This window comes from Eretmochelys imbricata, chromosome 2 (genome assembly GCF_965152235.1).
Source record: "Eretmochelys imbricata isolate rEreImb1 chromosome 2, rEreImb1.hap1, whole genome shotgun sequence".
NCBI classification, from domain to species: domain Eukaryota; kingdom Metazoa; phylum Chordata; order Testudines; family Cheloniidae; genus Eretmochelys; species Eretmochelys imbricata.
In genome coordinates, this window is record NC_135573.1 from 222,956,385 (window position 1) to 222,972,512 (window position 16,128).

At 40.5% G+C, this 16,128-nt stretch overlaps 1 protein-coding gene across 1 annotated transcript in view; it reads left to right on the plus strand.

Annotated features, from left to right (window-relative positions):
* CALCR (calcitonin receptor) overlaps positions 1-1,526 on the plus strand; it is a gene marked incomplete at its 5' end in the record, with an annotated part of 117,388 nt that extends 115,862 nt beyond the window's left edge. Inside the window, one exon of the mRNA XM_077808749.1 lies at positions 1,305-1,526. Within this exon, the coding sequence (XP_077664875.1) occupies positions 1,305-1,526 (222 nt within the window). The remainder of the gene's footprint in view (positions 1-1,304) is intronic.
* Between the last annotated feature and the right edge of the window lie 14,602 nt (positions 1,527-16,128).

A 16,128-nucleotide genomic window follows, 5' to 3' on the forward strand; every position in this document is an offset into this window, starting at 1 on the left:
TTGAGTTATGGGAGAGTAAATAAAAACAACACTTCTCCAGCTGAAAACAATTCTAACCACATTGTCTTCAACTGGACTACAGCAAAGAGATGATATGGCTGTCGTTCTTGTTATGCGTTAAGTAGTCCTGTTGAAGTCCAACTACTTGCATGAGGAAGGATTTTTAGGATCACTCGGCTTGGCCCTTGGCTTAAAAATACAAAGTTGCAAGCCACTGACATATCCCTTCCTAGCATAGTGACGTAACCCACTATACGCTTTGTAAGCATCTCACAGTTTTAGCGGTGCCTAATGAAGCCTCACCTTTCTATGACACGACAGCCCACCAGAGAGGTACAGAGGCTGCTGCTGCTGCTATTTGTATGTGGGTGACATTTACTGTCTATGAACTAATAAAATGCATTAGAATTCAGGGCATTACCAGGGATATCAACGATACTTAAATGTTGCTACCTAAGTCAAAAGTACAGCCCATCTTAAGGCTAGTCTGTGTGTTTAGACACAGCCCTGAGGAAAGGGTGGTATGTAATCTGTACCACCCTGGACCACTGTAACACCGGAACACATCCATATGTCTCAGTTCCTCACCTGCTTGCTCCCAGTGCAGTTATTTACATCACATTGTTGCAGTAAATTATTACCCACCCCAACACTCTGTCTTTGTCTGTTCCTCTCTTATTTTCCACACACCTGCTTTGGGGAGGGAGCAAGCAGGCGAGTACCCCATTCACTCCTTCGTGCCTGGACCCAAAGCCTGGGAATGGCCAGTAAAGATGTTAAGGAGGTTTGGTATTCCTCTGCATGGTTATATAGGCTGAGTCTGAAATCAGCTGTCTGAGGGAATTGCGTTCTCCTCCTCCCCGTGATGGTGTATGTACGAAGGATGAAAACCACCGGCGGGCAGCAGGCCAGCACCAAGGCCTCTGCATTGCTTCAGTTTTACTATTCATGACTAGTTTCGCTGGGGCAAAATGTCCTGAGTGTACACCACTTAAGCTTCACTGCTGAAGTTTTACTTAAGCACTGTGTGCTGGCTCTCTGCACTGAGAACATTTCACCCCGAATAAAACTATTCTTGAATATTTTTCAGCCAGTTCTAACCTCAAAGCAAGGTGGACACAAGGAGATTAAAATAAACATTCGGTGAAAAGCCATGGCACTGGGTTGATATTGGAAAGTAGAATTTCCAGCATAATAAAAAAAGGGAAGGGAGCCAGTTTGCGCCTTGTTATGCCAGTTCAAATCCCAGCCAACTCCATCGACTAATAATAACGATAAAACTATTGCTTGGCTTCCCCTTGCAGGTACAGGGCGCTCTAAAAAGGCAATGGATGCAGTATAAGACCCAATGGGGGCAAAGACGACGCGAGCACTGCTCTACGCGATCTACCTCCTACACAGCAACATCTATCACCGAGGTCCCAGTTTATCTGTATCATCACGATTCCACCAACGAACAGTTAAATGGAAGATACATAGATGACTCTGAACTCGTTGCATTAAAATCTGGAGAGACGTCTGCCTAGCTCAGAGGAAAACGAGACAAACAGGTCATTTTGCATTCTGTTCATGGCAGGGTGGGGCGAAGGGAGGAGTTCAGACTTGAGTGCCACTGTGAGAGAGTGCTAAACAGAACACATCATACGCAAACTGTAGAAGCATCAGCTTCGGCCAGTGATGGCCCAGCGAGAGTCTGCCTGAGAGAGGTGGATATAGTATTTGATACTACTACAGCATGCTGCTTTTAGAAACAGGGCTGAGAACGGAACTATTCAGTGAAACATTTGGATTTTCCACAGTTCCTGCTACTTGCCATATGACACACAGATTCAATGGTCGTAACAATTCAAGGTATCCCATAGCAGATATAGAAGAACGGATTAGTTCTTAGCAAGGAGCGTTCAGTTTCCAGACTGGACTAACTAACGACCAATTGGAATTGTTCAGCATTTGTTGCTTTAAATAACTTTCTTTCACCCTAGACTTTAAACGATCATCTTTCATTAGGTGTAACGGGCTTGGAATCTGTTGTTGTTTTCATTTTAATCAGCTCTGCTGCTTTCCTGGAAATGTTTGCACTTGGGGGTGGGGGAGAAGAGAAACCCGTCATTCCAAGGTATTCAAATCCTTAGCTCAAAAGGATCTCATACAGAATTACCCTCCTGACATCAGGTGCACAACAGAAACAAAGGTAAACTATTTATTGCATTAAAAACATTCAACACTAGTAGGCATAAGCATCAGTAGAGAAACAAAATACGTCTTTGGGAGCCTCATGAAAGTCCTGGAAAAATCTCAAAAAAAAATTATTTTCAAGCTATGCTAGTTGCTCGATAATATTCATTCATAGGAAACCTGTAGCCATAATACTCCACCCAGCAATCTGATAAGTAAGGAACAAATTTTGCACTATGAATAAACTGTGAAATGTATTTGGAAATTAAGATTTTTGTTAATTGCTGTTGACACACTGAGCCTGCCGCTGGTGAACATTTGTCTGTCTAATGAAGTTGTGTGCTGGCAGTAAAGGAGGCCAGTGGAAGAGATGAGGAACTAGTTTATACCAGTGTCACAGCCGAAGAAATATTCATAATTAGAAAGTCAATATTTTATGTAATTATTAAACACTAAAGGTCTTTTTATGATTGTTAAATGAGTCTTACAGCCAAGGAGTAACTTATTTATAGCTGTAAGGCTCCTCTATTGCCAGTGTCAAATGACTGTTACACACCATTGGGCTGAGTAAAATAGCTACAATTTCTTTCCAAAGGTGAATGTAAAAGTCCTTGCAAATTGATAGGACCAGTGCCTGGGCAGCTCTGAGTAGAGCTTGGCAAACATTTTTGACAAAAACTCTTATGCCAAACTTTTATTTTCTGCAAAATATGCAGATTCAGTGACACCAAAACATTCCATGAATTTATGTCAGTTTCTTTGAATTGTTTCAGTTAACAAAACCCCTAAAATATTTTAAAAATCATGTTTCATTTTGACATTTTCTAAATTAAATATTTAAATTATTTTATTCAAAAAGATTGTGTAGAAATTTCCTTTTAATTTTATTTTAAAAAAATTTTAAATGCTCAATTGAAATAAAAACCATAAAATGTTTCAGGTTGAACAAAATATTTTGTTTGACCTGAATCATATATTTTTATCTTTTTAATTTTTTGATTCAGTGAAAAATATTTTAAAAATCTGTTTTTTCCCCCAGAATTGCAAGTGAACCAAAAAACCTATTGTTCACCCAGTTCTAGTTCTAGGTGCTTGCAAGTCCTAGGACTTTTTGCCTATAGAATTTAACTTGTATATAAAGTTCCCAAGTATCTGAAAGGATGTCCAGTGAAATGTATCACTGTTTCTCCTCTGGTTTTCATGTAGTTGGGTAATTTAAAGCCAACAACTAGTATTTGTACAATGAGGTCTTGACTTTTTTATTAGGTTAACCAGTTATTTGGCACCTTTGAAGATAGGCCAGAAAGAGGCCATTCATTCTGTTTGCCTCCACTTCTACCTATTGTGTGATACACGTATATTTGTCAGCAAAATTCTACCAGCCTCAGGCCCAAGGAATGAAAACAGAAGGGAGACAGTCACATACCTCTGATGCCACAGACCCACCTACTCCTGTCTTTGGTGTCACTTGCTTCACTTAGCTATCTCAATATCAGCATTCAGCCATGAGTTGTTTGAAGGTTGATTTAGCACTTGTGTCACAATCCCATCTCTGGGATTCAAGGAGGAGAAGGGATAGGGAAAGGAGGGAGAACCAGGGAAGTAGGGACTGGAAAGGAGAAGGAAGAAGAGGACGAGGAAATGCTATCTCTGATGTCACAATTCCACTAACCAGTGACTTCTGCAGAGGCACCAGCTAGTCACAAATATATTTTAAACTCCCTTTCTTCTTTATTTACTTTATTTATTGAGATTCCATCCAAGCTTTTTTTTTCCCCTGTAAGAATCATAGACTTGGTTGAGGCATAAACAAGTAATTTTGCTCTACTCTTAGCAGTGCTTCAATTGCCTAAACTATAATTAGTTCTGAGAGTTCTAACCTCAGAGCTTGCCAGGTAAGTAAAGGAGGGAAAATATTTCAAATCCAGCACTTTGCTTTACAATGTCAATGCATTTGTAGCTCTTAATTCTCCAAGTAGAGGGTCTAATCCTGCAGGAAGAATTGTGAAGAGAAAGAACTGCAGGATCAAGTTCACATTCTGTTAGGGTGAAATTAGTTCGTTAAGCTCACACAAGGCCTGTGCAACACTCAAGCACTGAGCATCTGATCCACAGCCATTGAAGTCAATGAAGAGATTCCGATTGACTTAAATGGGCTTTGGATGAGGCCCTAAGGTATTTGAATGGGACTTAAATAGTGCACAGACCCTGTGGACCCGCTTCACAGACATGAATCACATGCTTGCTGATATGGGAGAGATTTTAAACATTCTGAGCAGGATTGAGCCCCAAAACTTTTCGGTTCACCTGTAAAATTGACATGGAGGACTACTGGTTGTACCTAACTGTGCTAACCTCTTCATTCCAACACACATATTGGGACCACATCTTCCTACAAAATGACCTTTCAAGAATGAGTTCACTGACAGTGGAATTCAGAGTTTATTTAATCCAGTGTTGTATTTGGGGAGAAAATATAGTCCTGTCCATTCACACAGTGAAAAACCTAGGTTGGAGACCACTGAACGTGTCTGCTTTGCTGACTGTACAAAGGAAGGTATTTTTTTCGGACAAGAGTGTTTTGTGTATTGCTATTTCTACTTTTGCTAGTGAGCTATCATGGTCGATAGAGGATTTAATAATCAAAGAAAACAAGGCAGCTTTACTATGAATTTTATATTTCTGAACATTTTTGATGCATATTGTACTTTCCAGTAGGGCTCCAGCAGGTGTACTTAATTTCTAACTACAGGAAATAGATTATCGTAATAGAAATGTACATAATTCATAAGGTCTGATAAATGCTTGTGTAACTTATATGTACAAATTGTTTTTCAGAGTCTGTTATATTCACGTAAAGTACACTAGTGACATATTTTTTTAAGGGAACATCATGTTTTGGCTTCTTCATTCATTGATTCATTCTACTTCATGAACTCAGCTGGAGCAACAAACTTCAGGATCTTGGTTTTCTCTTCATGTGATGAAAATCTCACATTCTGGTGTGGGCCAGAGTAGCTTGAGTGATGTCAGTGGAGTTACAACAATTTTCATCAGCAGAGAATCTGGCCTACAGATCTATTTAATTCAATATTAGCTTCACATAGGGACTGCAGGTTAGAGCTGTCCAGAAAGTTTTCATCAAAACAATGGGAACAGCCATGTTCATCAAAATTAAAATGTTTTGAAAAATGTATGATTTTGATGAAATTTCATCAAAACAACAAAGGCAAAAGGAGGCATTTTGATAAGGTTGAAACATCCCATTCTGACACTTTCAGAATGGAAGGTTTTGATTTTTTTAATTTACAAATGAGTTTTTTCAATACTAAATTAATTGCGGGGGTTTTTTATATAAAAAAAATTTAAAAGTTTAAAGGTCAAAATTTGAACCAAATATTTTGCTCTTGCCACAAAAAAAGTATTTCAATTGACCTGAAACAAAAAAAAATTAGAATTTTGTTATGTCGGAAACTTAAGTTTAGTTTTTTGTTCCATTTTGGAATGGAAAAAAAATATTAAAATAGTGGAATTTCTCCTGAAATAGAAAATCCAACTCTCCCACCCCGGCCTACTTCATATGCATATTCTTTCCAGAGGTGTCTTCATGCTCCATGTATGCCACAGACATTATAACCATGCCAGCATCACCGAGGCCTGCACAGAAAGCAGCAATGGGTTCAAGCCAGAGTCATATGTACATAGATTCTCCAATTCTACAAATGGTACAGAGGAACTGCAGTTGATAATTGACTCACTAGGCTGGAATAATTGCAGCAGTGTTGAAGGGGCTGTTGTTTATGTTGGGGTTTGAGGGGGAGAATTTCAACCCCTCGGTGGCGTTTTCCTGCACCTGCATACAGTCTGATTACTAAGGCATTACAAAGGTGCAGTGAATTTCATCTCTGTGCTTGAGAGAAAGCACTGAAGTCTCCATGACAATGATGGTGAGAACCCTTCTATGACCAAGCAATAGCAATTTCTTGGCATGAGCAAATCCCAGCCTTTAGAAATGTTTATTATTTTAGCACATTTCATACTCGAGTGTCAAAAAGCTGCAGGAAAATTTGAGTCAATGGGTTTAAAAAGTAGTTTCAGGGAAGACACAATCTATACCAAGAACTTTAGTAGGACCCCTCTCCTCTGAAACCCCATCCCCTCGTATAACAACTCATTTCACTTAATGTTGGCCCTGGCTTAGAAGTGTTTGTACAGCTGGTTTGTTTGAATAGCTAAATCAAGCAGAAAGGTTCTCGTTCTTCTTCTTTATTAGGTACAGAAACTAAACACAAATTCAAAAAATCATGGCATGGAATGCTGAGACTGTATTTTCATTTGGTCCTTTTTAAATGCCTAAGAAATATATTTCAGTTAAAAAAAAATACAGCACAATTGGGGGAAATGGCTTGCTCCACCTTATAACAGCTAGCAGCAGCGCTGCCTTAATTAAAGGTTTGCCAGCATTTCCACTGCAAACTCCCCGTTTTCATGTGTTTATAACTTGGCAATAAAACTTTGCTCTGGGATGGAACTTTGTTCTGGGATGCAAAAATCTCAGCGCATTCCTGTTCTTATATTTTTTTCCCCTTACAAGTATTAACGAAAAACAATGTTTGGCTCTTTTCAATGATATAAATTTTAAAAACTAACAAAATAAAGATATCCTAATTTTGAGTGCTTTGCATTTTTGTAACTCAGCTATGTCTTCATGATACAGGCAAGCATATAGGATTGGCTATTACTGACTCCTATGGAAATTTGTATGCATATGCATAGAACAGTAATTGACTCCAACCCAATTATAGTTTACCAAATTTAGGGCCGGATTCTGGCTCTCTATTCATGGGAGGGGGCACAGAAGGCTCTCATCCTTCGAATGGACTGTTCAGGGGGAGCCTGAATTCCAGAGCTTGTGCTTTTTGGGCCCAATCCTAACCATCACATTGAAATCAATGGCAGTTTTGCTACTACCTACAATCACAGCAGCACTGGGACCTTTGCGTTCCAAGGTGCAGAGGGGGCACAATTATGGCCATAGCAAAATATTTACAAAGTGAGGTGAGGGTGTGGAGGCAAGACCTCCAAAGAAGCTGACAGTCTGAGGCCAGCTCTGAGGGGAGCTCACATTCCACCTCCCAAAAAAAAAAAAAAAAAAAAGCATACAGCCACATTCTTGTGTGTCTATACAGGCAAAATATAATTCCCTTAACAGTCCTAAATTCATATCCACTGCCAGAAACACTGTGCTGTTCTCTGACATTGCCATATTTGGCAGAGGTTGTAATTAAAAGTACCTTTAATATAAAAGTAAACATTTTACATGTACTCCAGATATTTCTGTGCAGCATGGTATTGTACAGATACTTTTAGATGGACTATTTATGTATAAGCACCTCTGGGTTGAATCTTCAGCCAGCACCTCTTTCAGGACCAGAGAAAAACCTTAAAAGGGAAAATACCTCTCAACGTTGAAAAATAAAGATTAGCATGTTTCCCTCAACTTAGTACAGTGTAGCTGTGCATCAGAGTTTTAAACCACCTGTTAAATTGTGCATGAAGTCTCAGGATGGAGAGAGGATCTCTCTCTTCTGCAGTAAGATGTCTGATTACCCTTCATGTCATTTGTGGATGTAGATTAGGTGCTCAAGTTTGAGAATTTTGCCCAGAACATGAATGTTGTCTTCTATTAAGAGTTGAAAGGGGTAAAAAGACACTCTCTCTAACAGGGCACAGATATATTATAGTTTGATAGACGGTTGCATTTGGTTATATTGTGTAACATCAGCCATGTGAGAGGGTGTAACCTGAGTGTTACAAGACACCACTGGCCATGCTTTACCCAAACACCTTTTGAGAGAAAACGTAGGTGAGGTAATATCTTTTATTGGACCAACTTTTGCTGGTGGAAGGCCCAAGTTTTGAGCTACACAGAGCTCTTCTTCGGCTCTGGGGAAGGAAGCAGCATGTCTGAACTAAATATAAGTTGGGACAGAAAAGTGATAAAAGACAAAAACCCTTTTCACAAAGGTATCACTCAATTTCTGATCTTTCAATACTTGTCCTCAAGGGAAGCTGGTACAACACCTTCAAGAAAAGGCTTGCCCGGGAACTTACATTCATAGCTCTGCTAGAAACCAAAAGCCTTGGACTTAACAGGGACACTGGTTTTATGGCTCATTGCAATTTGTAACGCTGCTGCCAGCTATCCTTAACTGTCCACTTCAGCCCTTTATACATAACAATCTAACCCTCAATTGCCCACTTCAAGTGACTACCTCATGCTAGTCCAGCTTGCATTTAACTCAGGCTATGGCTACACTAGAGAGCTTACAGCAGCACAGCTGCACTGATACACCTGTGCCACTGTAAGCTCTCTGTGTAGCCGTTCTAAGCCAACAGGAGAGAGCTCTCACGTCAGGTTAACTACTCCAGCCCCCGTGAGCAGCGGTAGCTATGTCCACAGGAGACGCTTTCCTGCTGACATAGTGCCATCCACACAGGCGTGTAAATCGGCATAAGTTATCTTGCTCAGTGGGGGGTGGCTAATTCACACCCCTGAACAACATAATTCCACCGTGATTTCAACAATTTCCATCCCACCATCAACCTCAGCCTGGACCAGTCCACACAAGAGATCCACTTCCTGGACACTACAGTGCTAACATCAACTTCATTAAACTGTAGTGTAGCCATAGCCTCAGACGTTCTGCTTCCTTCTCCAGACTGGAAGAAGAGCTCTGTGTAGCTCAAAACCTTGTACCTTCCACCAACAGAAGTTGGTCCAATAAAAGATATTACCTCACCTACATTGTCTCTCTCATACCCTGGGACACTGCAAACACACACCTTTTGTGATCTGTTCTGCATTTTTCTCCTCTTTGTCTTCCATTTCTCTTTGCTCTTTCATCTGTGCATCAGCCAGAAATCATACACCTTTTCATGGAAATCATTTCTTCTGTACAGCCAGAATTTCCACATTTTATTGCCTACTGTTAATTCCACTTGTGCACTCCTGTCTGATGTATGTCAAGAGTACAAATTCTTTGGAGATTTATTTTAACACCTACTAGATAATATGGTCCAAACAAGTTTTTCATACTAATGCTTTAACAAATTACATTACAGTAGAACCTCAGAGTTACGAAGACCAGAGTTACAAACTGACCAATCAACCACACACCTCATTTGGACCTGGAAGTACACAATCAGGCAGCAGCAGAGACCAAAAAAACAAACAAACAAAAAAAGCAAGTACAGTTCTGTGTTAAATGTAAATTACTAAAAAAAAGGGAAAGTTTTTGAAAAAAGATTGACAAGGTACGGAAACTATTTCTGTGCTTGTTTTATTTAAATTTAAATGGTGAAAAGCAGCATTTTGCTTCTACATAATTAAGTTTCAAAGCTGTATTAAGTCAATGTTCAGTTGTAAACTTTTGAAAAACAACCAGAACGTTTTGTTCAGAGTTATCAACATTTCAGCGTTGCGCATAACCTCCATTCCTGAGGTGTTTGTAACTCTGAGGTTTTACTGTATATAAATTAAGGATGCACATTTTCAACAAAGTTAGGGAGAAAGTATTGAGCAAATAGTCCAAAAACATTCAGAAACGAAATAAATGTGGCTTCTATCTACCTGTAACTCACTTACTGTTTTTTTTAATTAAAGCAGCATCCAAAAGTGGATTTGGAAGCAATTTACACTGCAGGGCACAGGCCACAAATATCCTATAAAAACTCTAGCTAGTATATACATATGTATGTACTCTTAATTATATAGGGCGTAATCCAAAGTTCTGCCAACATACACACAATGTAAGTTGGAAATGGGGGAGAAATCAGGGTGCATAGATGTTGTAAAACTCACCTTTACACACCTCCAACTCTGGGCCTTCTGTGCACAGCTGGCCCCCCAGAGAACATCCTCCTGCATGCTGGTGTCCTTTCCCCTGGTAAGAGCTGTGCTAATGTTTCCAGGTCCCCTAGTGGTCACTCAGCTATATTAACTCCTTCTCAGGAAACCAGGGGATCATGCCGCTAAGTTCAGCCAGTCCACTGCTCTCACTCCTGCCCCTATCTTGTAACCATGAAGAAATTGCAGGAAACCAGGGTAGAGATCTTCGGAAGCAGAACACATGCCCTGTTTATATGGTGAGGAATCTGCAGGATTCCTGAGATATTTCCACAGAAGAGGCACTCTTCCTCCCTTCCCACTCCCCCTGCCAAGAGAAAAGCCCCATAAGGCAATGCTGCCAGTGGCTAAAAGGGTGGTGACAATATAAAGTAGTCTCTTTCTCAGTGCTCTGGCTGTTCCGTCCTAGAAGACCTCATTGCCAACACCCACATAAGGCTCCATTATTATGGGAAAGGCTTCTTCAGGGTCCAATTGTGGTTCAGTACATTTTGAGTTACACAGAGGTAATTCCCATTGACTTCAGTGGCAGAATTTGGCTCTGCCTGTTTTAAATATTATGAAATTAATACCTAAATAACTGGCAGACATTCAAGATACATGATTAACATCATCATCACTTCATATTTCAAACAGGACTAAAATATAGTGATAATATGATCCATATATAAAATGCTTGCAATAATGAGATTATTTTTATACGTCCCACTCATTTATTTTCTTACACTGTAGTAATATCTTGCCCGCCCACCGGAATATCTGTATCAGTGATGTCTTTGTATATAACGGGACTAACATTTGTTTTATCTTGAACACTTTGCAACATAACAGCTTTTTTGTGCAACATCAAAAAACCTAGCTAAGTCCCAGATCCTGCCGTGATCTCTGAGCAGGTGGACTTGGCCACCATGTGGAACCCCACAAGTTACACTTTCTTGGTACTTTTATTATCCCTCTTCACCTGCAGGATTAGTCCTGTGCATGTAAGGTGAAATGAATACCTGTACAGACAGTGGCACAAGGCTGACGCACCAATGAAGTCCCACATATGCCCTATTTGGGGGTGTAAGTGGCATTTAAGGGGATACATAGGCCTTTGTGGTGACCATCTGCACAGGGGTGGACTTCCCCTGTGGTGGGTGTTTGTTTTTTGTTTCACTTTGCGGGCAGATAAGGTAATGACTCATGGTTCCTCCACAAAGTCAGTGAAGAAAGGGGTCGTCATCTTTTGAAAGGGGGACTGCTTAATTGCTGTGAACATAAGAAATATTATGAACATTGTAAATAGTCTGGATTACAGAAGCCATCATCAATACAGGCCGCCTCAGGGGAAAAAAGACAGAGAAAAATCTGCCATGAATTTAGCTGTATAAAATGGAAGGGAGCCCAGCTTTAGGATGTTACAGAATGCAGCATGGGCAGGTGTAGCTGGCTCAGGCCAGTAATATACATTAAATCATCACATAAAACTTTCTACTTATTATATTCTATTATTAAAAGGGCATTTTTAGAGTATGAGCTCATATATTATGTTAGCGTACACAGCAAGCGTTTAGTTGCTACCTGGCTTCTGCCTATGTAGTTATGGTAGTTCTCAGGATTAACTAGCCATCAAGTGACGTGGGGAGTAGTTCTGGCATATTCTGTGGCTACAAACTGACTAGAAGACATAACATTTACATGTATGACATAAATTAGTATGTCCAACGCATATGTATGTATCTATTAGATGGACCATATTCTAGCCTTCACTTCCAGAACTGGGGAGGAGAGACACAGTTTGTTCCTCCATTATATTATTCCTCCCTGATGAAGCCTCTCTGCATGGGATCCATGGATGTTCAGGATCTATGATGGTGGAGGAGAGTAAGGGATGGCTGCACAGCTGCCACTATCCCGATGGGCCCATCACCGCCACCACCAGATGGAGGAAGGTATAGGAAATCCTGAAGAGGGAACCACACTGTGTTTCCTGTCCCCTGGGCAGAAGTAGCCCACCAAAGAGACAAAGTGGTACCAATTTTACTTTTTAAACAACTATTTTAAACAGAGAGCTCTGATGTTCAGCCATAATGTTTGTTTATACTGAAATATTTACTGCTCAGAAACATTCAGGGCAAAAACTAGAATTGCACCTGAGTTACAAACCATGATTCAGAGCAGGACGCAGCATTTAAATAAAGAAAAAGTTTCATCCCATGTATATTTTAGGATTATTACACATAACCTTTTTCAAGTAAGTACCTCAGCCTAACTTACTGTCATGGTACATTAGCAACAGACATTCACAAGTCAAGAGCATGATGAATTATGATTTTTACATAAAGTGGATGTCCACATACCCTAATTAGGTTTCTTGAGTAGCTTTTTGAACTTCAGGTTGGCTAAAATACGACAGGCTCATCAAAGGAAAATATTACATAACTGAGTTTTATTGCAATATGGCCAAAATACATCATTCGTAAAATGAAATAGCTTGAAAGAGTGGCACAAATTTCTTTGTTGGTAAAGCTGAGTGACCGTCAATAAGCTATAAATGCATTATTTATGTCTAACATTAATGCAGATACAATTCTAAGGAAATTGTTCCTTTGATTTGTCCATGGCTGTTTTCATGTATTAGTTGCTGTGTTTTTATACCATAAAAACCAATGATGATTTTCTATATTAGGAAATGTGTATTTCTGAATGTAACGTGTGTGGTTCTGTTGCATTGTGCAGTGTATATAAATAATTAAATTTAGCTGAAGCTTGGTGTAAATAATTCACCAATAGATGATCATCTAGAATCACTCATTCCAAAGAAATTTTCTTTTCCTGAAGACCTTGAGGGACATCCTGGCCCCACAGAAGTCTTCAAAAGTCCCATTGACTTCAGTGGAGCCAGGATTTCACTCCTTACAACATACCTACTGTTCTACAAATATTAGCTACTAACGATGGAGTCAAACAGGGGGTTCTCACTACTACCCTACCCAAACATCCAACTCACCCACAGGCACTGTTAAACAGTGGGTGCTGCTATCATGTTTTTATGCTGTCCCCAAAAGTACTGCTTTTGGAGAGCGCTTTGTGAGGAAACGATGCACTAGCCAAGCCTTGCTCTGATGGTGTTATGCATAGCAGTGTGTTCAGGAAGGTTACATGCATGACAGCCAAGACAGTAACACCTGCCAATTCGAAGGTGGATTCAGTATCCTGATGCTCCAGTCGCCAGATCACCCTGGTGTCGAAAGGGGCCCATTCTAAGCTGAATGCATTCCACCAGTGTCACTCAGCTGCCCTAATGTTTCTGTTCTCGTTTTATTTAAAGTGTTGCACAAGTGTTGTTTTACATGTCATTTGTTTGGTGTTGAATTCCCTACTCAGAATATTTTGGCTTGGTGAGAGGCTTCTATTTTTGCAATAAAAACAAATATGATTAATTTTAAAATTGTTGAAATGGGTTTTTCTTTAAGTCCCCAGCAAAGCTACGGGTTTCTAGAAATCAAAACTAACACAGGCTTGTCAGAGTTCTCGTGCATTGAGATTTGTCTACATGGCTAGTTAGCGTGCAGCAAGCCAGGGTGTGAGTCTCCAGCATACTAGCCTGCGCTCTAACTGGCCTTGTGGAGCCTGCTATCGTGCACTAAAAGTTCTATTTTGCAATTTGGCATAGTGCACTGTGACCTTCAGCTGTTTCAGCAGTAAGTCAAAGTGCACTGCAGAACTTTAAGTGTGCGGTACTAGGGTCCACACAGCCAGTTAGAGTGCAGCAAGCTAGGGTGCTGTAGCTTCACACCCTGGCTTGCCATGCACTAAAACACCATGTAGACAAGCCAGTAGTCATAGAAAAATATCTTTTATCTATAAGCCACTCACTCCATCATATTCTTTCCTATAGTCACCACAACATGACACTGTCACCTATAATCAGTGGTGATGAAGGCCATAGAAATGACTATAAATATATAAAATGAAAGGAAATGGTGCTTGTTACCAGTCTTTCACTTTTAACATTAGTATTTCAGACTAAGGACTTTGTTCTGCTTCTTGGGGGCGGTATTTGTTCTTAGCAGCAGAGAATTCAAGAGTACTGATCATCTCGCTAGTCTTTGTCCATGTATATCAATTTCCCTAATTTTCCAGACAGCTCTGGTCTGAAATACAGTGCAATTCAATGTTAACATGACACAGGCTATGATTTGTAGGCATGGGTTATAGGTAACCAGACTTTCTCCATTTGCAAACTGTCTACTGAAATCCAAATTTTGCTCAAGCTTTTGCAGAGTTTTCCACTGTTCCCCTGGACCTCCTTATGGCTACTCACTCAGTCTCAGTCTCCTTGTCAGTCCCTGATCTTCATATAAACATTTGCAGGCAAATGGCTCTTTAATGTAGCTGTATTAAACATATATCAAATAAATGCCCAAGCAATAGCTTTTGCTCAAGAGATATCAAGACTGCAGGAGAGTTGCATTCTGGGACTGATTGGCAGAGATGTATGGAAGTTTGCACAAGGCCTTTGTACACAATACAACAGGTACTAATTAAGAACCTAGCTCTATGCCCCCATACTTACATTGCATAGCATCTTACTCTGTAAGTAGTGCCATTGAACTCAGTCGCCAGACTCTGATCATTTTATTCACAGTAAGCAATACCTTGCACCAGGAGTAGCCCCACCAATTTCAATAGGACTGCTCATGGAGTAAGATGCCATTCGGCATGAGTAAGAATTTGTCCCAATGTGACTATCCATGGACTAAGGTGCTATGCAGTAAGAGTGGCAGAATTGGGTCCATAATAAGCTACAACCTCTACCCTAATGGCTCCAAACCATTTAGTTTTAGTTCTCTCCACAGCCTGAGCTACTCCATATACAGACAGTCGTGAAAAATCCTCACAGCATTCTGGGAAACAAAGAACAAAAGTTCTCTGACTTGTAGCTCTCTGATGTAATTTGTGACGCTCTACTGCTGCCCCACAGCAGGGGCGGCAATCTCTTTTGATGCCAAAGTACAGGACTGTAGAAGCATATCTGAGTGCCACCCTCCTCTTCAGAGCCTGAGACAGAGTGCTGAGGCCTAGGTCAGCACTCTGATCAAAGTGGCCTCAATTAGTTTCCCCAGCAACAGCTGATTGAGGAAATAGAGAAAAATAGCTAATCAGAGAGGCTGGGTGAATTAAGGAACTAATTGGCCCATTAGCTAACTAGCTTGGTAAAAGGCAGGGGGAAAGTGTTAGCAGGGGGAGAGCTAGCTGTGCCTAGACTGGAGATCCCAAGGAAGGGAGATCTCTGTTCCTCCCAGTGGCAGGGCCCTACTGAAAGGGGGCTGAAGGCAACAGGTCATCGATATTAGAACCGTTGTGTTGCACTGTACAGGTGTGGGTGGAGGGGACTTGAATAAATTTTATGGAGTGGACACCAAAAGAAGAGCTGAGCAGTTTCTGGTGTGATCAAGGATGGTGGGAAGAGGGAAATGTATCCCCCGTTACAGAGCCCAAGTCCAACCCAGCCATGTTAAGCACTGGCTGAGTGATGCAGCTTAGACAGTGACCTTGTCCATGTTAAAAAGCTATTTGTTTGCATATTCCTATGTTTTCCAAACTGGACATTCCAAATTTGATCTAGGGAAAATATGTCTGAAATGCTGTTTGCTGTTTTATTGATCTGTACTTTCAAAAAAGCTTAGTGGATTCCTTGGAAAAATGCATCTGGTTTGGTAACTCGTAAGCCAAGTTTCAAAGAGAGATAATTAGGAGCAGCTGAAATATTAAACCCTGGTTTTCAGAACGGATCATGGAAACATTAACCACAGTATACAAAAGGCAACACTACCCCGGAATACTCAGACTCAGACTAGCATTAGTGCTGGGCATTATGGAATGCCAGATTGCCTAGCGGTAGTTCCCGGAGGGAAGGACGTGCACTGATAGATGTGCACCTTTTAACTGATAAAGGGAAAGACTTTCTGTACCTGAGACCATAAGGCTACGTCTAGACAGCATTTCTGAGTGAGCCAGCGCAAGCCTCCCAGCCTGGGTCGATAGACTCAGGTTAG